Genomic DNA, 26121 nt, shown 5'->3' with positions numbered 1-26121 from the left:
AAAGTGCATTAGTGAACTGATAATGAGTGTCAGCAGTGTTGATACAGACAGTTAGTCTGTGGCAAGCTAGTGTGGGGTAGATTCACACCACAGCTTGATGCAAACTAAATGTTCCTGTAGAAAAGCCCTTCATTTTCAGGTCCAAAATTTAGTTTTTGTTAAGGAAAACAGAAAAAGGAAGGTGAAGACTACAGAATGTAATGTGAGATGGCATGCTAAGTAGGAACTAAGTGGCATTCTGGTTCAGTGTGCTGTGGGGAAAAAGAGCTGCTACCCATCTGGGATTAGTAGAGCTGCTCAGATGGCAGGGAGTGTACTTAAATCAGTGTGTGCATCCCCAGTAAAAGGAGACCGATCCACTCCTGGTATAAATTTAAAAGAAATAAATACAAAGCGTAACAATTTGTAAGTGGTTGCTGCTTCCCTGATGACCACATTAGGAAAGAAAAGTTGAGGGCTCCTCTCCTAAGTGCTGTAGCTGGGCATACTCATCAGTAGTGGCTGGGTGGGCAGTCATATGCCCCAAAGTGGTTTCCTTTCTTCTCACTGCCTGGTAATTGTCTTCAGTGAGAACTGCTGTCAGAGCCCTCCTCATGAAGATGGAGAAAGTGGTAGGATTGTCTTCAGAGGTTTTCCCCCCTCTAACGCATCATCTAAGGAGGCTGTCTTGCCTGTTTCAGCTTCTCCAATTGATGCTAGGATCTTTCTAGTTTTGGTGGGATGAGTGTCTGTGACTCCTGATATTGTTACCAGGGGTTCTTTCAATCCAAAGTTCTTAGTAACTTTACCCTGTGCGAGGTGGTGTCAGGAAATAAATCAATGGAGATACGGCCGTGCGACCAGTAGATGGTTGGTACAAACAAGACAATACAAGAGTGCTTTCACTTAAAGCTATACTTTACTTAGTCTCAAGCACTTACACATGTCCACAACAGGTTAGTAAAACACCCAAGAAATTCATATTTACCCAGGGTCTTGGGGGAGGTCTCAAGTGGATAACTGCAAGCATCCAATGGCCAGCCAGCCATCTGCAAGGGAACTTGAGCGGTGTCCAAACATTCAAGTCAGGTAGGGGAACTTTCCATCAGTTAACCAGCTGTATAGCAATAGTTAACTATTGCCAGACTTTCCATCTTGCAAAACCACATGTCAGGAGGACAGAGGGTCATGGTTTCTCCTTGAGGTCACTCACTTCACCCTCCCCTCCTGGTCTGTTAGCTGTGCTGAGGTGTCAGAAAGACCTCCTTTTAGCTGCTTTCAGCAATAAGCATAAGAATTGGTACTCCAGCTGCTGGCAGTGGTTTAACATGTTACTGGGCTCTGGGTTTAGCACCCCTGGCCAGGAAGCCACCACTTAAACTTTTGGACTCCCTGGAAGTCCAAGGGAAAGGAAGAATAGCCCTCCCAATCAATGAAGGTTTGTTGAAACTAGCTAAAGAGGTCTGGAACCACTCCTGTCTGTGGTATTTCTGCCTCAAGGAAACCTGATTCCTTCATACGAAATTTCCAAGGAGGGATTTGATCTATTTTACCAGCATCCTATAATGTACTCACTTGTGATTTCTGTTGCAAGTGAGAAAACTAGAAATGGGAAGATGTCATTGAGTCCAAATGATTGGTCATGTTTGGAATAAAGGTTTATTGTTCAGCTTCCCTGACATTATGATTGGTGGGGGTTATAGCCAGATATAATTTTTTTTCTGGTCCAGAACCACTTTTGGGGACCAGTACATTCCTGGGTTAAGAAACAGAAATTTCCAGAGTTCTTTAAAAAAGGCCAGACTGTTTCCAACAGTTTCTGTGATATCTTAGACAAAACTGGTGGGACTTTGGTTAGGACTCTTCCTTAGGAAACCCAACTGGCTCAGGAATTCTGGTCTCTAAGTTGAGGCCCAGGCAAAAGTTGTGGACTTCACTTTTGAAGACACAGATGATTTCAGCTCCAAGACAGGTATGCTCTTGAGCTTTGATTTAGCAAAGTATGTAAGCTCATGCTTAGATGCATCCCTGTTCCCCATGATTGTCTCATTTCACATGCTTAATGTTAAACCTTTTCTTAAGTGCTTTGCTGAATATGGATAGATTTGTGTGTGTTTAAGTGGTTTGTAGACTATTGGAATTTTGGAAAAAAAGAAAAGCACAAAGTCAGTGGCTACGCTTGAGTTAGCCTGTTTTTCAGAGGAAATCTTCAGTTAGATTGCATAACAGACACTTTCAGAAGTCGTCTTCAAGAGCTTGCTACCAGCAAAGACCCACACAATTGGAGAAGTCATTCTGTCCCTGCCACGGGAGACAACGCTCTTCCTTCTAGACCTTGGTAGACTGACCTGCTGGTGGGGGCCATATGTAGTCAGTGAATTTGAGGATGCTCCAAAGAACTAGTCTTGGAGTATCCAAATCCTTGTCTTTCTTCCCCTTTTACGCCATCTTTTGAGGACTTTGTGTCCTTTTTGATTTCAAGAATGGCGAGCATTGCTTCAGACCACTGGGTCCTAGAGATCATTGAACTGGGGAATTCCCTGATGCTTAAGAGCTATTACCAAACCACCTCTTTACTTTTTCATGAGAAAATGAGGTCATGACTTAATTGAAAATTCCTCCTGGTCAAGATTTTGAGTACTACTAGATATAGCCTATGAATTCCAGATGGATGGAGCTAGTTGAACAGAAAAGGAAACTTTCTTCCAACTTTGCATATTGGATTTCTTTCAGCCGCTCGAACCTGGTTCGAATCCAGAACTCCACACACTAGTTTTAGGCTCAAAACACTGGTACATATTGTTCATATTGTTAAGGAAATTATCAATTAGTTATTGAAAAGGAAGGCAGCTGGGAGAGAAGATGTGAGTGTGAAGTTCTAATTACTTGATTGGTTGAGCTACTTGATATCAGAGGAGAAGTAATATCTCATGAACTCCAGATAGTTGCAGCCTTTCACAGACGTCTAGTTTCCAGGGTAGGAATGTTTCCTTATAGCCAATCTATATGATAGCTCAAAGTTATATACAATTCAAATTTAAGAGGTAAAATATCACTAATGAGTAGTCCTAAGCAATTCAAATTAATATAAAAGCGGCAAAGAGTCCTGTGGCACCTTACAGACTAACAGACGTACTGGAGCATAAGCTTTTGTAGGTGAATACCCATTTCGTCGGATCGTGAGCTGATGGTGTCAAATTTGCAAATGAACTGAAGCTCAGCAGTTTCTCTTTGAAGTCTGGTCCTGAAGGTTTTTTGCTGCAGGATGGCTACCTTTAAATCTGCTATTGTTTGTCCAGGGAGGTTGAAGTGTTCTCCTACAGGTTTTTGTATATTGCCATTCCTAATATCTGATTTATGTCTATTTATCCTTTTACATAGGGACTGTCCAGTTTGGCCAATGTACATAGCAGAGGAGCGTTCCTGGCACATGCTGGCGTAGATCAGTGGTTCTCAAAGCTTGGTCCGCCGCTCCAGGCCAATGGGGGCTGCGGGAAGTGGCACGGGCCAAGGGACGTGCTGGCCGCCCTTCCCACAGCCCTCATTGGCCTGGAGCAGTGAACCGTGGCCAGTGGGAGCCGCAATCGTCCAAACCTGTGGACACGGCAGGTAAACAAACCGGTCCAGTGCGCCAGGGGCTTTCCCTGAACAAGCGGCGGACCGGCTTTGAGAACCACTGGCGTAGATTACATTGGTGGACATGCAGGTGAATGAACCAGTGATGGTGTGGCTGATCTGTTTAGGTCCAGTGATTGTGTGGCTGATCTGGTTAGGTCCTGTGATGGTGTCGCTGGTGTAGATATCATGTCTACATTAGCGACACCATCACAGGACCTAACCAGATCAGCCACACCATCACCGGTTCATTCACCTGCACGTCCACCAATGTAATCTATGCCATCATGAGCCAGTAATGCCCCTTTGCTATGTTCATCGGCCAAACTGGACAGTCCCTATGTAAAAGGATAAATGGACATAAATCAGATATTAGGAATGGCAATATACAAAAACCTGTAGGAGAACACTTCAACCTCCCTGGACACACAATAGCAGATTTAAAGGTAGCCATCCTGCAGCAAAAAACCTTCAGGACCAGACTTCAAAGAGAAACTGCTGAGCTTCAGTTCATTTGCAAGTTTGACACCATCAGCTCAGGATTAAACAAAGACTGTGAATGGCTCGCTAACTACAAAAGCAGTTTCTCCTCCCTTGGTGTTCACACCTCAACTGCTAGAAGAGGGCCTCATCCTCCCTGATGGAATTAACCTCGTTATCCCTAGCCTGATTCTTGCTTGCATATTTATACCTGGCTCTGGAAATTTCCACTCCATGCATCCAACGAAGTGGGTATTCACCCACGGAAGTTTATGCTCCAATATGTCTGTTAGTCTATAAGGTGCCACAGGACTCTTTGCCACTTTTACAGATCCAGACTAACACAGCTACCCCTCTCATACTCAAATTAATGTAGTATTTAAACAAAATAATAATCTAATTGTTTTTCACTTTCATGTAATAAAGATGACTGAAATATCTCTCTTGTAAATTTAAAAATTAAATTAGAACTACACAATAAGCTGTTTGGATATGTTTTGACAGATAAGGTGTGCAAGCCAAGAGAATCTTTTAGATGAAGTAATGAAAAGTTTGTCTGAATCTGCTGAGTTGGCAGGAAAAGAAAAGCTAAGGAAACAGTCGTCTGTCAGCAGCGGTATCGTCAGATCATTAAGTGTGAAAAACACAGTTGACTTCTCAGATGGAAGGTCAGCTAAACCTGAACAGCCTATAAGGCCCAGCCCGCATAAAACTGAAGATACGTACTTTACCAGCTCTCCAATAAAATTGACGTCAGGTACTCAAGGAAAGGTCAAGTCAATCAAACAAAAAGTGCAAACAAATCCATCACAACGACAATCAAAAGATTGCAGCCCTTATGCTACCTTACCTCGTGCAAGCAGTGTGATTTCTACAGCAGAAGGAACTACTCGAAGAACAAGCATTCATGATTTTTTATCTAAGGACAGTAGGCAGCCTGTATCAATTGATCCAGCACCATCTACATCAGCATCTAGTGAGTACTGTGCACACCAGCAGTCCTCTAATTTTTTTCATTATACATCTTACAATGTAGATTCTGTTCCACAAAATGATTTAGGTAATACAATTAAACCAGATCACTTGGGATATAAATCTGAGAAGCCTAGGAATTCAAGGATGGGAAAGTCAAATTTTGTTGACAAAACTTCAAGCACTAATGTGTTCAGTGATAAAGTTGGTGTATCAACTAATGATAGCACAGGGTCATTTACTGTGGCCCATGTGTCACAGCCATTTTTATCCCTTAACACTGAATTAGTTAGTAATATAAGTGGATTACCTCAAAGGTCTACAGCAAAGGTAACTGATGAGACATTTGTCTCATCAGTTAAATCTTTACAGAAAGATCATGAACAATCTTCTGATGACCATATGTCTGATAACAGTAACCCACAGTCAGTTCTAAATAGTGAATTTATTGCTTCTGCACGTGTAAATACTAGCAAGATTGAATCCCCTTTACTGGTTTCTGAAGATAACCAAACTGTTTGGTATGAGTATGGTTGTGTATGATAAGAGAGATGTCATATTAAATACAAATGACACCGATGTTCTTGTCAATGTCAGCTGATTTAGAGAATGTTCTACTAAAAATAAAAAATAGTTTCTTGGCAGCTTTATGAGGGGTGGGTGTTTTCCTCTGAATGGTGATATAAAAATCAGCTGTGTATTACAGCATGCGTAAATGTAAAATTGTAATCACACCAAAGCTTGCATGAAACATTAATTGCACTGTATATTTTCTGCATGCCTCTAAAAGCCTTAATACAAACTAATGTTCTGTATTTTTATTTGTCACCTGCTAGAAATATTTTGTTTTTCTATACATTATTGAATGCATGTTAAAGCAGTTGCATGCTGCATTGCCAAAAATGGCACAAAGAACCAGGTAATTTTTACCAACAGGAAGGTACTTTTCTCACTTGTACTTTTGTTTTCAGATGCATCACCCATACAAAAATGCCTGTTTATCCTCTTGCACGTATACAATACTAGCAAAAACCCCCAACTAATTAGAGAGATTTCAGTATCTTTTGCTTTTTATTTATACTATGTTTTGTGTGTCATTTTGCTCAAGGAGTAAGTTGTAGCCCAAATAATTCAGTGCCTGTAGTTTGCACAATAAATATGAACTGCAGTTCATATTTATTAAAATATTTGAACTTTAATAAATAAAACAATTGTTAGTATTCATAAATGGTCATTTAAAAAATATAACAATCAAATTAAGTGTAGCAGTTGCATAGAAAAAATTATCCTCCTCTACCTCTTTTTCCCTTTCCTGTGGTTTGTCTTCCCATGTCTGACATACAGAGGTGGTCCAATATGCTGTTTTATTTGGAGTCAAGTAACACTATAGTTTTATGAGAATTTTTACAATGTATAATAATAATAAAAATCTTTACTAATTATGGTGGAAATTCTTTTTTTTTCCTATGCAGATAAAACATTGATTAGTTAGAAAATGAGGCATATGAGATTTGACAATAAGACTATATTAAATATGAATGCAGCTGAAATAATATAATTTAAATATTTGATTATAAATTGTCAATTTAGGAATGCTTTATGGAATAATTTAGCTAAACAGAAAATGTTGAAAAAAAGCTATTTAAAATTCTAGCATCTCTGCAACTGCTTGAAATCACACTTTAAGTCTGGTAACAATTTAAGCTTAAAACAATTTCACCCAAACTTTAAAATTATACCATACTTCAGCTATAAATTGCATGAGCTTGTAGAGCTGGACCCTTAAGTAGACATCAGCATTTTTTTAACAAATTGAAACACAATTAAATATTTAGGTTTTAAAAATCAAAAGTAGCTGTGCTATATAAAAACCTGCATGAGAGAAGAAAATATATCTTGTTGAAAATAATGAATTCTAACTTTTAAAATTGTGCTTCTTTGGCCAGAAATCTTGTGGCAGTACACAGCACTGCCACCTGGGGACCCAAATTTGATACCTTTGGTCCCAGGTCAGCAAGGACTAGAAGTGCTGCAAGAATAGCTCTTCATGAGGGAAGCAGTAATTCCTTTGTGTCACTCTCTAGAAATATTGTCAGCTGATACAGGAGCATCATTGATGAACTTTGGAGGAATCCATTGGCAGGTCTCCTCTGCATGATGAACTGCCTTTAAAGGTGGGAGGAGAACGTAAAGTGTCTGAGAGAGACTCCACGAAGGAACAAATTATGCTTCTTCCAAAACATAAAATAGCCTTCCTTTACCATGTTTGCACTCCTACATAGTTCATGGGCTGATAAATCTCTCACTTATCCTTTGGTTATGTCCAGCCTTGTGCTTCTCAATTATGTCATTGCTGTATCTCCTTTAAAGATGGTTTCTGGCCTAAATACAATAAAAGAAATGCTGTCAACATAATTCTTCTTATTCTCACACACACAAAGTACATCAGTCTTGGGTCATTTCATTCTGCTTCACTTCTTGTTGTTCCATATGTGTTTAATTCATTTTTTAACATATTCAGTGCTGCCAGTTGAACAGAAATATGCACAATAAATTTTAAAAATTATCTATGGAATTATATAGGAAATCTATACAATCTTGACGTATCCTACAGGAACTCAGAAAGCACACTACAAGCATTGGTACTTTTGGGGGGTTGGGTAACTGACAGCAAACCCATTTCTGCAGTAATGCTGCCTTCATATTTATAAATTGGATAGTAGGTAATGATATGTTTGATGGTCTGTCATGAGGAACCACACTCGCCAATTAAATTTGATAACTAATAAAATAACTCTGGCAAAAGAAAGGGGTCTTAAAGTGGATGCAATTTTTCTTTTATATTCATTTTCACTACCAGAGTGATATTAAGAGGCTTTGTATAAATGAAAATCAGCCCCTTTAAATTTCATATCTTCACATTGGGGTTCTGGAGTGACCTCTTTCAGTTTGGGCCACTATCACTATTTCCCCTTATTTTTCAAATTTCTGACGTGCTATTGATCATAGGAATTTTAAAAGTGACCCTGTGTTCCTGGTTTTCTGTTGGGCCTGATCCTGCCCCATTGATTTTAATGGGAGTGGGAGCAGACCCATTATTAGGGAATATTTTAGTTGCCTTGAAAAATCAACCAAAAAAAATTAACTGCTGCTCATCAGCTCTAATATTTGGAAAAAAACAGATGTGCTCATGCACAGAGAGTTTTTCTCCTCTGAAGTCGTCTGGACTGTACTCCCTAACAAATACTCATACATCATGGCTGAATCTTTTAATTCTTGTTTCAGCTGTGGAGGCTTTGTGGGATTCCCTTCAGATCCCATCAGTGTTGCTCCTAGATCAATCAGAGGGCTTCCTACAAAGCAATACAATGCATTCATTTCTTGATCCATGTCTCTGCAACTCCTGGTCCCTGCTGGCCTTAGAAATGAAAATCCAGACCTAAAAATCAAATTTTGCATGGTAATTCAGAGTATTTGGTCATCAGCCAAAAATGGACATTAGACATTTAATTAATTGTTCTGCCATGAACAGGAATAATATTTTGCTTGCAACGAAAGGTTTGTTTGAAGCTTTGCTTTTCTAAATGAACGCTTAGTTAAGATACTGTATTGTGCATGTTACATCTGTTGCATGCAAAGGTTATTTTCCACTTTACAGACTTGAATTTAGCCATTTTAGTGGGTGTTACTAGCAGTTAGGTTTAAACAAACAAACAAAAGTTGAGCCAATATCTCTGCTGGTGTAAGTGGACACAGTTCCATTGATTTCAGTGGTGTTTTGCCCTTTCATACTGGCACAGATTTAGGACCATTACATTTAAATGTTGTATTTAACCTCTTGTGGATTTGAAAAGTAATATTTGATTATTTTATATTTAATTATTTTAAAAATGCAAATATGAACTTTTATAACAGGTTGACCTTTAAGATATCTCTGTAGATTATTCTAGTGAATTCCTTCCTTTCCTCTCCCTCAACAACCCTGTCCCTCAAAAAAGTATTTTTATACCTTTGAGCAGGTATATCCTACTATTAAGTAACTGCGTATTGTAAAGTGGGGGCTTTTTCTTGTCCTGCTAAACAAATTGAATAACATGAAATGCTTTATCTCCTGCAGATGTGGAAGCTATACCAGAAAGCAGAAATTCAAAAAGCAGGTCTAGGGAGCAACAAAGCTCCTAATGCTATTACCCACTACATGAGATATGGGCCAAGTGGTGAGTTTCTTGCCCAAAATGTAAATGAGATTAATTTCATTTACAACAAACTAACAGCATTATGTATAACAATAAGAGCACATTGCATTAACAGATGTAAATATTGCTTGCTTAACTGGCTTTCTATTTTGCTTATTAGTAAAGCCAGAACAGACTGCTGTAGTTAGGTTTGTTTGCCTGTCTGGGCAGGGAACGTGAAATCTTTTAACACTTTTTTTCCTTGTAAAATGACATCAATTTTATATATAAGATTTCTAGGATGTCTTTTAAAAACTGTTAAAACTTTATAAAAGAAAGCTTCAAGAAAATGAACTTATGAAACAGTATTGAAATCATTTAGAACTTATTTAGAAAGGGACAGATAAATGCAAAAGAATAGTTTTATAAAGCAAAAAAGGTTAGTTTTACAAATTATTCTGTATTGCAAGGAAACTGCCTTTATGTAAAGTTTATCTTTGGCATTCTGTCCTTTTCTTGTTCTCACTAAATCTCTGATGCATGCTGTTAAGTTCTTTTAGAAACTTTACTCTGAATTTTGTATCTCTTCTACACTTTAAGCTTTTCTTATGTTCTCTTTCTTCTTTTTCTACCTTTCAACTGAACACAGAGAGAAAAGTGTCCTTCAGTGTCTCAGTATGAAGCCTTTGTTTCTGAAGTAACAAGACAGTCGACTATAGGAATCAATAATAATAATTTTAAAAAACGTTAAGGGAACTTTTTACAATTCTTCGTGAATAGAGCAGGCAAGAAATACAAACCTTCCTTCCTTCCTTGAATCAAGGAGCTCTACTGGAGTCTACTGATGAAACTTTTTAGACGGTTTTAGGAATTGTTGCACATTGCACTGTTAAGATCTACTGAATAAAGGACAGTTCTCATCTCCTTAAAGACCAACCATTTAAGATATCAAGAATTACTCCAGGAATAAAATGCTACGTCTTTCATCTTTTGTTTATGAATTTAGCCACTGATTGCTTACAGCTTCTGCTAATAATTAGCAAAAATCTAACCGTTTATATTTAGTTCTGTAAATCTGAAATAAATGCCATTGTATTTTGTGGACATTTACTGTACAGATACAAAAAACCCACAAGCTTACGGGCACTTCACTGTCTTATTTGATTAGCATAATCTGCATGATGTTGCTCTTTAAAAGAAAAATCTGTGCTGATTATTATTTTGGTGCATACTGCAAAAGAAAATTCTGTTTATCGACATGAAAACATTTGAACAACTCCATAATAAAGATGGAGTGATGGAATATTCACACTATGTAGAAATTCTTGTGTTTTCCAGATGCACAAGTTATACTGCACAGATAAGTTCAGAAGTTCTTTACAGGAGATTGACAAGAATAATTTTACTAGGACTTTTTTTTTCCTAATGTAGTTTTTCAACAAATGGCATTCCCAGGATAAAACTGTCTTACACTAAATGTTTGTGTTTTAACTATTTTTTTAAAATTTGTGTTTTGATGTATGCTGACTGTGGCTTAGGTTTTCTTATGGCAAAAAACTATGTAAATAATGTCATCTGCATTTCACACTCAGTTCACTCATTAAGATTCTCTTTTATTAATAAGACATTCTGTTAATGATAATTTTACATTAAAATCGATAAATGTTATTAGTACTTTTAAAATATTTGTATGCATTTGTTGTCTTGAAGACATTTGCAAGAGCACAGAAAAGCAGATTTAGTTAACCCAGGGAAACGTAGATGGACTTATCACTCGATCCCAATTTATATTAAATATCAAAATTTTATTTTCTTATATATCAATAAGTGCATTAATAGTTCTATGAAAAAATCAAATTAACTGTGTAACTTCATAGGGTTTAATCCAGCAAACGCTTATGCACATGAGTAATTTTACATGATTAATCCCACCGATGTTAATGGAATTATTCCCATAAGTAAAGTTAAGCACGACCATAAGTGTTTGCAGAATCAGAGCCATGGACTACATTTACACCAAGTTCACAACATTCCTTAACCTGTTTGGCAGAGCAACTATATATAGTTTTAAGTAGTAATAATTTATTTTTTTAGGCTTTCACGACCATCTATAAAGACTAGAGCTGGTTGGAAAAACTTTGACAGAAACATTTTCCATCTGAGAATGCAGTTCCGTCGAAATCTAAGTACTTTGTAAATCATATTGATTTTGCCAAAATTGGGGGTAGAGGGGTTGGCAGGAGGGTGGTTCTGACAATGTTGAAACACCCTGTTTCAATACAATCAGAATGAAACATTTTTATTTTTTTCCTTTCTAAACAACTTCATTTTGAAATTTTTGGAGTAGCCTATATAATAGAAAATTAAAAAATCAAAAACTAAACAAGTTTTAGTTTTGTCAAAATCTGAAACGATTTTTTAAAATTTTCTTTTGCAGAGAATTTTGAAATTGTCGGATGTCATTCAAACAGGAATTAAAACAAATCTCTTAATCCTCCACAGAACAGAATTTCCATTCTCCACACAAAAAACATTTCTGATAGCTTGTCACAATGATAGATTATTTTATCACTGACTTAATGCTCTCAAATAGAGGGCCCAATCCTGCTACCGTTATTTTCAGTGTCAAACTCTCGTTGATTTTAATGGAGGCATGATTGGACTTGTAGGGCTTGAACCACGGAGTTTAGGCCCAAAATCTGGATCCTCAAAATCCCGGTTCAACTGTCCCATTATCTGTAAATGCCTAAAGTCCATAGGTACCGAAGTTTCCGCCAGTAAAGTCCTCTAGGTGCCTACATTTCTGCTGCTGATGAAATGCTCAGCGCCTTAGCCCTGGCAGATCCTTATGCTAGCCATTACCCTGACTACCTCACCTGCGGGGCATGATCCAGTAGGCATTTTCATAAGCCACCTAAGAACATGCCTACCAGATCAGGTTCTGACCAAAACACAGTGGAGATGGTCATGGTGCTCTGCACTAATGAATGTTTAAGTAGATTATACAAAGTGGAACAACTTTGACATTTGACACTGTGAGAGTCCCAGCCCAAAATACCCTATAGCTCAGTAGTTCGAGCACTTCTCAGAAGACCCAAGTTCAAATCCCCACTCTGCCTGATTCAGAGCAGGGATTTGAACTCAGGTTTCCCACCTCCCAAGTGAGTGCCGTAATGACCAGACTGTAGGATATTCTGCAGTGGGTCTCTGTCTTTCCCTAGGTACCCAACTCCAGAAGAGGGTTCACAGCTGTGAATCATGACTAGAGGGAGGCACCTCCCTCCAGCCTCAACGTAGGTGTCTAATTCCCTTTGTGTAGTGGGGCTTAAGGCACACCTCTCTCTCCAGCATTTCCTACTAGCTAGTTTAGCTACACAGCATGCTGGCTTCTCTGAATCCTGTGCTTAGATGTCTAACTCGGGGCTGTGAATTTACTGGGCAGCAGGGTGCCTAGACATTAGGCATTGCAGTGCCTGAGCCTAAGTCCCCATTGTGGATCTAGCCCATAGAGACAAAAGTTCCCCTTACATTGTTTGGCAGACAGAAAGTACAGTGCTGCTGTGCTAAATACATTCATAAGGACTTGAAGGTACCTATAGTAGGAGACACCCGAAACATAAAATATTTTGAAAGCATCTCTCTATTCAGTCTTGATCAAACTTCTGAATTCTTGTTAAGGGTCTGCCCCTGTGAGTTGCTGCATGGCCTCAATGCCCATAAATTAGAGTGGGGATTGACGGCACTCAGCCTCATGCCATTAGGTTCTGAATTATTAGCAACATCAGTAGTATAAATAAGCACTCCTTTATGATTTAACAAGCATACATGCTAATGGCTACATCCTAGTTATATGCTACAAAGGCTAGGCAACAGTATGCACCTAGGGATACCAGAAAGTGTATCTGCCCAGGAAAAATCCTGCCATTGTAGGTCAGGGTGATATATTGGCATGACCAACATGCTTCACAGTACTTCTTTTATTGCTTTTCCATGAAGCACATTATGCACAGCTATTGTGGCTATCTTGTGCTTCTGATGTATAAGCTGCATATACGCTTATCAGGTTTCTGATTGGCCACGTGTTTTTTCTCAGATTAGCATCTTTCTTGGCTTTGCATTTATTTAGCTCTTTTATACACTAATGAGTTTGGCTAATATTACATTTCAGATCCTCCTACACATGCTGCCTTTTGCATCCCATTATGTCTTTCTTTACACCTTTGTGTCTCCTAATGCACATTTATGACACCAGGCAGGCTTTAGCCTGAAATGTACATTTATTATTATATAATTTAAATTATAAAAATTAATGTATTAAAGGTGAAATTCACTCTTCCCCTTCCCAATGCCTAGGCAGTCAGTCTTTGTGTGGAAAAAATGAGGGAGTTGGGAGCAATTCATCCTTCAAACTACAGCAGGCCTCGGGGCTGTGCTACAACTACTCAGGTGCTGTTCCTGACTTGTGGACTGAAATGCTAACTACTGCCCTTCCATATCCCTATGAGCAGGTTTGGAGCCACTTGATCTACCTAAGCACTGATCCAGAAGCTGCTCCTTAGTCTGGCCTAGACATGCAGTATATTATCAACAGATAGTGCTCAATTCTCAGAGGTGCTGAGAGTCCTCAAGTACGATGGAGTTTATTGGGAGTTGAGGACACTAGTCAACTCAGTACAGGCACTTGACAGCTCCCAAGATTGTCCCCTCTTCAGGGGTTCTCAACCTTTTTCTTTCTGAGTTCTTTCCCATGGTATAAAAACTCCACGGCCCACCTGTGCCACAATAATTGTTTTTCTGCATATTGAGTAGATTAAAAGCCAGGGCTGACATTAGGGAGTAGCAAGGAGGGCAATTGCCCGGGGACCCACACCATGGGGGGCCCCACAAAGCTAAGTTGCTTGGGCTTTGGCTTCAGCCACAGGCAGTGGGGCTCAGGCTTCAGCTTTCTGTGGCACCTGGCATTGGCCACGGTCAATAGACAGGATACTGGGCTAGATGGACCTTTGGTCTGACCCTACACATGGCCTTTTTTATGTTCTTAATAGCACAGAGCTCATTTTAGCACAGAAAGAGTGCAGAAGTTCCCTTTGTCATTTCTTTCCCAGTACTTCCCTCTTACAGATCGCATCCCAGGGCAGAGGGACATGAGCAGATCTTCTATTGCTCCTATGATTTTTACCCTATCTGAATAAGTTAAAAAAATGTATATAACCCCTTTCACCACAAATGTCCTTTACAATCTCTATATCCTTTAAACCAGTGGCTCTCAACCAGGAGTATGCATACCCCTGGGGGTACGCAGAGGTCTTCCAGGGTACATCAACTCCTCTAGATATTCACCTAGTTTTGTATCAGGCTACATAAAAAGCATTAGCGAAGTGAGTACAAACTAAAATTTCATACAATGATTTGTTTATATTGCTTTATATACTATACACTGAAATGTAAGTACAACAGTTATATTCCAATTTATTTATTTTATAATTATATGATAAAAATGAGAAAGTAAGCAATTTTTCAGTAATAGTGTGCTATGGCACTTTTATATTTTTATGTCTGATTTTGTAAGCAAGTAATTTTTAAGTGAGGTGAAACTTGGGATACCCAAGACAAATGAGACTCCTGAAAGGGGTACAGTAGTCTGGAAAGTTTGAGAGCCACTGCTTTTAACAGTCTATGTATATGTAATATGAGAGCCCCTTCACCCTTACTGAAATTCAGGCACCTCTGGAGTGGAACACAACTGCTGTTTAACAGAATGCAACAACACTACATCAGTTTAGAACAAGAAGTGGAAAATTTGTTGCTCCTAATTTTAAGATTATAGTAAATGATATAATACCACATGATATATAATTTCCATTTAATTTTCTTCTGAGTTCTCATCTGCAGAGGCTACTATAACATTCCCTAAATGTATTATTTCTTTGAAGCTTTCTCTGTCTGAGACAGCATGCAACTCTAACAAAAGACCTCATGTATAATTTTTAGTGTAGACTATGCTGCTATGTGTGTAATATTACATTGGTAATAATGGAATTGTCTTAAAGGAATGTGTCTACGTGTGACACAGAACTTAAACAGCATTTTATAAAAATTCGAATTTAAAACGGTGTTTTTCTTTACATACTTGTTAAGGACTTTTTTTTTAATGTTTGGCATTGTGTACACTTAAGAACATTAGTAAAATGCCAAGCCAAATAACTTTTATTCACATTGTCTATATACACACACGGTTTTTTTTTTCTGTCAACTGGTGTTAAATAAGAGATGACTCTGTGGTCACTTAATTTCAATAACCTCTTAATATGATAGTGGATCTTTGTTCAGAAAGGGAATCATACTAATGGAGCAGAGCTCCTCTGGTTTGCTTTGTTTTATTATTTCACTTTCTGTTTATTTGTGAAGAAATAGTTCTTAACTATATTTTGCTACAGTATTATAAAACACTGCTAACACATTTTACTGAAATTCATAAGTACAAATATTGTCACAAACTTGCAAAAAGTTATAACTATGCAGTATTTGAAATTGATTAATCTTGGCTGTTACTGTTGTTGAGAACAAATGTCAGATGCTGGACTTTTTGAGGAGAAGGTGAGAATATGCTTAACTTGAAAATTTAGGCTGCTTTGTGAACATTAAGAGCTGTAGAATTTACCAAATTACTTTCACAAATGCAGCTCTGCACCTCAGAAATACCTAGACAGTAACGAGACCCTTATTCACAGTGATTTAAGTAATTTCTGTTTATTAACTTCATTAATTTGTTCATTAGCTTCAAAACACTTAACAGATGTCAATTTAAAACACTGGCCTACATTTTTAAAAGTGATCAATGATTTTGGGTGCCCAACTGAGAGTACTTTAAAGGGTAGTTTTCAGAGAAGGGTGCTTTCACTTTTGCAAATTTGTTATCCTGTATTTTAACATCTCACTGTATTTGTTTGTGGCTACAGAGTTCTCTAGGCAGTGCACTGAACCCATCCACCATTACTAAGTGTAAGATGTTGCATTTGGATCTTTTCTTTAACTGAAATGTGTAAACTCATGTATAGTTGAACTACTTCCTATCTAGGGCCCTCTGTATCCTATCCCTATCCTCCAGCGTATCTACCTCTCCTCCCAGTTTAGTGTCAAACTTGCTGAGGGTGCAATCCACACCATCCTTCAGATCATTTATGAAGATATTGAACAAAACTGGCCCGAGGACTGCCCCTTGGGGCACTCCACTTGATACCAGCTGCCAACTAGACATGGAGCCACTGATCACTACCCGTTGAGCCCGACAATCTGGCCAGCTTTCTATCCACCTTATAGTCCATTCATCCAGCCCATACTTCTTTTAACTTACTGGCAAGAATACTGTGGAAGACCATGTCAAAAGCTTTGCTAAAGTCAAGGAACAACACATCCACTGCTTTCCCCTCATCCACAAAGCCAGTTATCTCGTCATAGAAGGCAATTAGATTAGTCAGGCATGACTTGCCCTTGGTGAATCCATGCTGACTGTTCCTGATCACTTTCCTCTCCTCTAAGTGCTTCAGAATTGATTCCTTGAGGACCTGCTCCATGATTTTTCCAGGGACTGAGGTGAGGCTGACTGGCCTGTAGTTCCCAGGATCCTCCTCCTTCCTTTTTTTTAAAGATGGGCACTACATTACCCTTTTTCCAGTCATCAGGGACTTCCCCCGATCGCCATGAGTTTTCAAAGATAATGGCCAATGGCTCTGCAATCACATCTGCCAACTCCTTTAGCACTCTTGGATGCAGTGCATCCGGTCCCATGGACTTGTGCTCGTTCAGCTTTTCTAAATAGTCCCGAACCACTTCGTTCTCCACAGAGGGCTGGTCACCTCCTCCCCATGCTGTGCTGCCCAGTGCAGTAGTCTGGAAGCTGACCTTGTTCATGAAGACAGAGGCAAAAAAAGCTTTGAGTACATTAGCTTTTTCCACATCCTCTGTCACTAGGTTGCCTCCATCATTCAGTAAGGGGCCCACACTTTCCTTGACTTTCTTCTTGATGCTAACATACCTGAAGAAACCCTTCTTGTTACTCTTAACATCTCTTGCTAGCTGCAACTCCAGGTGTGATTTGGCCTTCCTGATTTCACTCCTGCATCCCCAAGCAATATTTTTATACTCTTCCCTGGTCATTTGTCCAATCTTCCACTTCTTGTGTAAGCTTCTTTTCTGTGTTTAAGATCAGCAAGAATTTCACTGTGAAGCCAAGCTGGTCGCCTGCCATGTTTACTATTCTTTCGACACATCGGGATGGTTTGTCCCTGTAGCCTCAATAAGGATTCTTTAAAATACAGCCAACTCTCCTGGACTCCTTTCCCCCTCATGTTATTCTCCCAGGGGATCCTGCCCATCAGTTCCCTGAGGGAGTCAAAGTCTGCTTTTCTGAAGGCCAGGGTCCATATTCTGCTGCTCTCCTTTCTTCCCTGTGTCAGGATCCTGAACTCGACCATCTCATGGTCACTGCCTCGCAGGTTCCCATCCACTTTTGCTTCCCCTACTAATTCTTCCTGGTTTGTGAGCAGCAAGTCAAGAAGAGCTCTTCCCCTAGTTGGTTCTTCCAGTACTTGCACCAGGAAATTGTCCCCTACACTTTCCAAAAACTTCCTGGATTGTCTGTGCACCGCTGTATTGCTGTCCCAGCAGATATCAGGGTGATTGAAGTCTCCCATGAGAACCAGGGCCTGTGATCTAGTAACTTCTGTGAGTTGCCGGAAGAAAGCCTCATCCACTTCATCCCCCTGGTCCGGTGGTCTACAGCAGACTCCCACCACGACATCACCCTTGTTGCTCACACTTCTAAACTTAATCCAGAGACTCTCAGGTTTTTCTGCAGTTTCATATCAGAGCTCTGAGTAGTCATACTATTCCCTTACATACAATGCAACTCCCCCACCTTTTCTGCCCTGCCTGTCCTTCCTGAACAGTTTATATCCATCCATGACAGTTCTCCAGTCATGTGAGTTATCCCACCAAGTCTCTGTTATTCCAATCACATCATAATTCCTTGACTATGCCAGGACTTCCAGTTCTCCCTGCTTGTTTCCCAGGCTTCTTGCATTTGTGTATAGGCACTTGAGATAACTCGCTGATCGTCCCTCATTCTCAGTATGAGGCAGGAGCCCTCCCCTCTCGTGTGCTCCTGCTCGTGCTTCCTTCCCTCAGGGCTTTGGTCTCCTTCCCCCAGTGAACCTAGTTTAAAGCCCTCCTCCCTAGGTTAGCCAGCCTGCTTGCGAAGATGCTCTTCCCTCTCTTCGTTAGGTGGAGCCCATCTCTGCCTAGCACTCCTCCTTCTTGGAACACTGTCCAATGGTCAAAAACTCCAAAGCCTTCTCTCCAACATCACCTGCATAGCCATTCGTTGACTTCCATGATTCGACGGTCTCTACCCAGTCCTTTTCCTTCCACGGGAAGGATGGACGAGAACACCACTTGCACCTCAAACTCCTTTATGCTTCTTCCCAGAGCCATGTAGTCTGCAGTGATCCGCTCAAGGTCATTCTTGGCAGTATCGTTGGTGCCCACCTGGAGAAGCAGGAAGGGGTAGCGATCCGAGGGCTTGATGAGTCTCGGCAGTCTCTCCAGTCTATTCCATTTTCATATTATGTAAAAATAAATAGGGGTAAATAGAAATTCAAGATTTAGCATTCAGTACTTTCTATACTTCTGTTTTTTGTCTTCTTTCTAAATTAAACAATCTCAGTCTTTTTTATTTCTGTCCAGAAGTCTCTCCATTCCTTTGATTATTTTCAGTATCTTTTCCTGGACATCTTCTTTCTCTTTTTCTGAGAAAGCATGACCAAAATTGAACACAGTACTCCCTGTGCAGGTGTACCATTGATTTATATAATGCCAGAAAACATGAATTATTATTTCTGTTTCATTCTGTGTATATCATGTCATGTTTTTGCTTGTATTGTACATTGCTGTACACTGAGTAAAAGTTTCCACTGAGCTGTCTTCAGGTCTTATTTCTAACTGGTTATAGTTAATTTAGATCCCAGCCATGGTCATGAATAGTTTGGATTATTCTTTTCCGTGTAGATTACTTTGCATAGTTAATAATGAATTTCATCTCTTTATCATTCTGCCCAGTCACCTAACTTTATCTGGTTTATCTAGAGTTCTTCTTAGTTTTGTCTAATGTTGACTATATTGAGATTATCTGCAAATTGTATCACCTCACTATTCAATACCCAACTTCTATTTAGTTTCGGGTTTTATATTGCCTCTCATAGTAGCTAAGCCCCTTCCATGTAAAATAGATTGGTGGACTTCCTGGAATCTCTGGCTCCTCTCTCTTTGGTGGAAACAGAAAATCTGATTGAAGTAGGGGTGGGTTTTTTGAGAGGGAGGGAGCAGGAGTAATGGGTAGAGCAGGGGTTATTAGTGTTGTGAATGAGTCATTCTTGTTGGCGGATAATACTAAAATAATAAATACTAAGGGCTAGATCAACTAGGGATGTAAATAGGGTTTAAAAATAGCAACCGTGTAACCTATTAAAATTCTATTGGTTAAATGGTTAACCATTACGGTGGAGAACTTGGAGTGCGGGGGATGCTACAGCACCCCCACATTTTACGCGGGGCTCCCCTGCCGCCTGCGCCCAGGATCCCCGCTGCCGGCCCCGGGCCTGAGGCAGCAGCGGAGTCCTGGGTGGGGCCGGCAGCAGAGTTTAATCATTAACCAAAACTGATACGACTGATGCTTATTGGTTAACTGGTTAAACTTTTACATCCCTAAGATCAACCCCCACCTCTTCCTCCTGGATCCACACATGGAAGGTTTCTCCACGTGCAGCTCCCACCCCCTCAGTGGAGAAATGAAAGATTCAGGTGCCTCTGCTTCTGCATTGTTCTGCAGTGGGCCCTCCCAGGGTGGCTGGGTGGAGGTAGGGAACATGCACATTGTCCCCACAGCTTAGTAGAAGTTAGAAGCAAAAGTTAATACAGCTTCAGGCTACATTAGCCTTTCTGACTGGTGCGGCAGATGGGAGGAGTCTCTAGAAGCACTGCTCCTCTGGAGCCATGTTGCCAAAGAGTAGGATTCTTCTAGTTGTCAGAGCCTCCTTGCAGATGAGCCTGGCCTCAATGGATCCTTCAGGATCTGCCAAGTTTGGAGTGGTGTTTCTTTAGATGGAAGGGACAAATACTGCTTCCCTGATGGGACAATCTGGAGTAATCTCAGCAAGGAATTACTTTCAGGAATTTCCTTATAAAAAGGTCTCTCTGGCATTTCACAAGGGAGATAATCTGACCCTGAAATTTGAATTTAGTTCCTCTCTTTCTCTTATATTACCCAATTTATCATCTATCCAAAGAAGTTGTCTACAAAAAACCTAGTGGCTTGAATACAGGACTGACACCCAGCAAGGACCATGTTTCCACTGAGACTGTAAAATGATACTAATTGTGGGGGAGAGAAAAAATATAGCAAAGATAATAGATAATCAAATATGTTTTCTTTTAATGTAGCCAAGTTGGTTTTCTAGGTAAAAAACATTAAAGTGGAAACAATGTGGGGGGGGGCGAGGGGGGAATGTGCGGAGGAGGTGAACTATAGGAGAAATAGACAATTCTTCTCATGAAGTTAGTTACTCTATTATTTTAGAACACTGTCTCAAATGTACTGCAAATACTAGAACTTGGCAAAAAGAAAAGGAGTACTTGTGGCACCTTAGAGACTAACCAATTTATTAGAGCATAAGCTTTTGTGAGCTACAGCTCACTTCATCAGATGCATATCGTGGAAACTGCAGCAGACTTTATATATACACAGAGAATATGAAACAATACCTCCTCCCACCCCACTGTCCTGCTGGTAATAGCTTATCTAAAGTGATCATCAGGTGGGCCATTTCCAGCACAAATCCAGGTTTTCTCACCCTCCACCCCCCCCACACAAATTCACTCTCCTGCTGGTGATAGCCCATCCAAAGTGACAACTCTTTACACAATGTGCATGACAATCAAGTTGGGCTATTTCCTGCACAAATCCAGGTTTTCTCACATCCCCCCCACCCCCATACACACACAAACTCACTCTCCTGCTGATAATAGCTTATCCAAACTGACCACTCTTCAAGTTTAAATCCAAGTTAAACCAGAAAATCTGGGGGGGGGGGGGTAGGACTTGGTTGATTAACTAGAACTTGAACTAGATTGATTCAGTTTTTTCCCAACAGTGACAGTATTTCAAGTCTCAGCATTCAAGCACAGTATGAATTATTAGAAATTGCCGTTTTAGCATATTTTTTTTAAAAAAAAAAGAGAGGCTGTAAAGTTATTTCAGAGAAAGATTATCCCTCTACACCAGTCCTCAGTGGTTCAGGAGCCAAATTAGTGATCAGCATTACCCAAAAGAGCTACAGTAGTGTAAATTCATTGTTTCATTTACTATTTTTTATATTTTTTCACAGCAAAATGGCAGATCTTGTATTATCATTTTATCAACCACAGTTGGTTAATAACATAGTAAAAACATCCTGATTGGTTAATAACTTAGATTGGTTAATAGTTAAATCACACAGTGTTTTAATATTGTGCTGCAAAGAGCAGTAAGAGACACAGTAACGAGCCACTTGCGGCTCGCGAACCCCAGTCTGAGTATCACGACTCTACACACTGTGTACATACTGGTAGGCTGCAAAAGAAATTTAAATCTTATCTTTACCATAAGGTGAAACGAATATTTTATTAAGCCTTGGATAATTCAAAGACAACATATTTTTCACCAAATAATAAAATACAAATTTAGCTAATTGGAAAAAATATTCAAGTCTGTGCCTGTAACTTCAAAATTTGTATTTCTAGTTAAACTTTCATCAGTTTTTCTTTATAACAAGTGATGCCCAATGTGAAATAATTAAATTTTTGTGAGATTCAACTACTTAATATTTTCATCAAAATGCATGATGATGAGGGTCATGTCCTGTTGATTTCACAAACTTTAGAAAGTCTTCCGGGTTTAAGCCCAGGGTTGCTGAGTTTGTCATTGGACAATACAAATTTCACATCTCTGTGGTCACAGAAAAGGGCCACTGTTGTTGCATGGCCTTGGCCTACTTTTAGTTTTTCTAACACGGCATTTTCATCTGCAAACCTCAGATTTCCATTCCCAACAACCAATTTCTTAGCGAGGTCATTTAAATTAATTTGCTTGTCATGCAGAATTGTTACCAGCCAGAACCCTTTCTTCTTTTTTTCTTTAAAAAAAAGATTTTTACTGTGACCTCCTTTCATACATTGGACATGAGGCATCATTTCTTCAACAGTGAACACCTGGAAAATATAATTAATATAGTATGAATCAATATGCCCTGTTATTTTTTTGGTTGCTTAGTGGCAGGTATCTTTTATTAGACTGTACTAAACTTCACATTCTGTATAAAAAAAAGTTCCTTTTCATAAAGAAATTTTAAGAGAAAAATAAAATCTGTCTATAGTTACATTAGTCTTACAACGACTTCTGTAATTCTTTTAAAATTAATCGTGATTAATCGTGTTGTTAATAATGGAATACCATTTATTTAAATATTTTGGGATGTTTTCTACATTTTCAAATATATTGATTTCAATTACAACACCGAATACAGAGTATATAGTGCTCACTTTATTAAAAATATTTGCATGGTAAAAAACAAAAGAAATAGTATTTTTCAATTCACCTCATACAAGTACTGTAGTGCAATCTCTTTATCATGAAAGTTGAACTTGTAAATGTAGAATTATGGACAAAAAATAACTGCATTGAAAAATAAAACAATGTAAAACTTTAAAGCATACAAGCCCACTCAGTCCTATTTCAGCCAGTCAATCAGACAAACAAACTTGGTTACAATTTGCAGGAGAAACTGCCCACTTCTTGTTTACAATATCACCTGAAAGTGAGAACAGGCATTTGCATGGCACTGTTTCAGCTGGCATCACAACGTATTTATGCGCCAGATGCGCTAAAGATTCATATGTCCCTTCATCTTCAACCACTATTCCATAGGACGTGTTCATGCTTATGATGAGTTCTTCTGTTCGATAATGATCCAAAGCAGAGCAGACCAATGCATGTTCATTTTCATCATCTGAGTCAGATGCCACCAGCAGAAGGTTGATTTTCTTTTTTGGTGGTTTGGGTTCTGTAGTTTCTGCATCTGAGTGTTGCTCTTTTAAGACTTCTGAAAGCATGCTTCACATCTCGTCCCTCTCAGATTTTGGACAGCACTTCAGATTCTTAAACCTTGGGTCAAGTGCTCTAGCTGTTTTTAGAAAGCTCACATTGGTGTTGTCTTTGCGTTCTGTCATATCTGCTGTGAAAGTGTTCTTAAAGCAAACGTGTTGGGTCATCATCCGAGACTGCTATAACATGAAATATATGGCAGAATGCGGGTAAAACAGAGCTGAAGACATACGGTTCTCTCCCAAGGAGTTCAGTGACAAATTTAATTAACGCATTATTTTTTAATGAGCATCTTCAGCATGAAGCATATCGTCTGGAATGGTGGCCGAAGCATGGAGGGGCACACAAATGTTTAGCATATCTGGTGCATAAATACCTTGCAACACCAGCTACAAAAGTGCCATGTGAACGCCTGTTTTCACTTTCAGGTGACATTGTAAATAAGAAAGGCAGCAGCATCTCCTGTAAATGTAAACAAACTTGTTCGTCTTAGCAATTGGCTGAACAAGAAGTAGGACTGAGTGGACTTGTAGGCTCTAAAGTTTTACATTGTTTTGGTTTTGAGTGCAGTTATGTAACAAGAAGTCTACATTTGTAAGTTGCACTTTTATGATAAAGAGATTGTACTACAGTACTTATATGAGGTGAATTGAAAAATACTATTTCTTCTGTTTATCATTTTTACAGTGCAAATATTTGTAATAAAAATAATATAAAGTGATCACTGTGCACTTTGTAAACTTGTGTTGTAATAGAAGTCAATATACTTTTGCTTTTTGCTTTTTTTGCCTCTGTCTTCACTAACAAGGTCAGCTCCCAGACTGCTGCGCTGGGCATCACAAAATGGGGAAGAGATGGCCAGCCCTCTGTGGAGATAGAGGTGGTTAGGGACTATTTAGAAAAGCTGGACGTGCACAAGTCCATGGGGCCGGACGAGTTGCATCCGAGAGTGCTGAAGGAATTGGCGGCTGTGATTGCAGAGCCACTGGCCATTATCTTTGAAAACTCGTGGCGAACGGGGGAAGTCCCGGATGACTGGAAAAAAGCTAATGTAGTGCCAATCTTTAAAAAGGGGAAGAAGGAGGATCCTGGGAACTACAGGCCAGTCAGCCTCACCTCAGTCCCTGGAAAAATCATGGAGCAGGTCCTCAAAGAATCAATCCTGAAGCACTTGCATGAGAGGAAAGTGATCAGGAACAGCCAGCATGGATTCACCAAGGGAAGGTCATGCCTGACTAATCTAATCGCCTTTTATGATGAGATTACTGGTTCTGTGGATGAAGGGAAAGCAGTGGATGTATTGTTTCTTGACTTTAGCAAAGCTTTTGACATGGTCTCCCACAGTATTCTTGTCAGCAAGTTAAGGAAGTATGGGCTGGATGAATGCACTATAAGGTGGGTAGAAAGCTGGCTAGATTGTCGGGCTCAACGGGTAGTGATCAATGGCTCCATGTCTAGTTGGCAGCCGGTGTCAAGTGGAGTGCCCCAGGGGTCGGTCCTGGGGCCGGTTTTGTTCAATATCTTCATAAATGATCTGGAGGATGGTGTAGATTGCACTCTCAGCAAATTTGCGGATGATACTAAACTGGGAGGAGTGGTAGATACGCTGGAGGGGAGGGATAGGATACAGAAGGACCTAGACAAATTGGAGGATTGGGCCAAAAGAAATCTGATGAGGTTCAATAAGGATAAGTGCAGGGTCCTGCACTTAGGACGGAAGAATCCAATGCACCGCTACAGACTAGGGGCCGAATGGCCAGGCAGCAGTTCTGCGGAAAAGGACCTAGGGGTGACAGTGGATGAGAAGCTGGATATGAGTCAGCAGTGTGCCCTTGTTGCCAAGGCCAATGGCATTTTGGGATGTATAAGTAGGGGTATAGTGAGCAGATCGAGGGACATGATCGTTCCCCTCTATTCTACATTGGTGAGGCCTCATCTGGAGTACTGTGTCCAGTTTTGGGCCCCACACTACAAGAAGGATGTGGATAAATTGGAGAGAGTCCAGCGAAGGGCAACAAAAATGATTAGGGGTCTAGAACACATGACTTATGAGGAGAGGCTGAGGGAGCTGGGGTTGTTTAGCCTGCAGAAGAGAAGAATGAGGGGGGATTTGATAGCTGCTTTCAACTACCTGAAAGGGGGTTCCAAAAAGGATGGCTCTAGACTGTTCTCAATGGTAGCAGACAACAGAACGAGGAGTAATGGTCTCAAGTTGCAGGGGGGGAGGTTTAGATTGGATATTAGGAAAAACTTTTTCACTATGAGGGTGGTGAAACACTGGAATGCGTTACCTAGGGAGGTGGTAGAATCTCCTTCGTTAGAGGTTTTTAAGGTCAGGCTTGACAAACCCCTGGCTGGGATGATTTAACTGGGAATTGGTCCTGCTTCGAGCAGGGGGTTGGACTAGATGACCTTCTGGGGTCCCTTCCAACCCTGATATTCTATGATTCTATGATTTGAAAATGTAGAAAAACATCCAAAATATTTACTAAATTTCAGTTGGTATTCTATTGCTTAACAGTGCGATTAATTGCGATTAATTTTTTTTAGTTAATTGCGTGAGTTAACTGTGATTAATCGACAGTCCTAATATAAACTCAAGGGTGTGATGGGGAAGTTACCAAGTTCAATACAGGGCAGATACCAACACTGTTTTCATTTTCAAAATTATGCTCCTACTCAGAAACAACTTCAGACAAAGCAACT

General features: G+C 39.7%; 2 protein-coding genes across 7 annotated transcripts in view; one reads left to right on the top strand and one right to left on the bottom strand.

Annotated features, from left to right (window-relative positions):
- The window catches only part of CCDC88A (coiled-coil domain containing 88A), a 348165-nt gene extending 337349 nt beyond the window's left edge, over positions 1-10816 (top strand). For 5 of the 6 annotated variants that reach the window (XM_084624211.1, XM_084624213.1, XM_084624212.1 and 2 more), the window contains one exon: positions 4579-6448. In XM_084624211.1, coding sequence (XP_084480337.1) covers positions 4579-5589 — 1011 coding nt within the window. In that variant the 3' untranslated portion in view covers positions 5590-6448. Of the gene's footprint in view, positions 1-4578; positions 6449-9163; positions 9264-9870 lie in introns of those variants that run through there. The other variant, XM_084624216.1, reaches the window with a different exon arrangement.
- An 11312-nt stretch (positions 10817-22128) lies between these two features.
- On the bottom strand, positions 22129-23540 carry LOC311518894 (prolyl-tRNA synthetase associated domain-containing protein 1-like; the record flags this gene model as incomplete). The annotated part of the gene is given in 4 exon segments (XM_084624954.1): positions 22129-22161; positions 22163-22241; positions 22243-22523; positions 23514-23540. Coding segments are annotated over 4 exon segments (420 nt in total).
- Between the last annotated feature and the right edge of the window lie 2581 nt (positions 23541-26121).

The sequence above is a fragment of the Lepidochelys olivacea genome (genome assembly GCF_965140295.1).
Source record: "Lepidochelys olivacea isolate rLepOli2 genome assembly, chromosome: 3".
NCBI classification, from domain to species: domain Eukaryota; kingdom Metazoa; phylum Chordata; order Testudines; family Cheloniidae; genus Lepidochelys; species Lepidochelys olivacea.
This window is presented reverse-complemented; position numbering and strand designations above follow the sequence as displayed.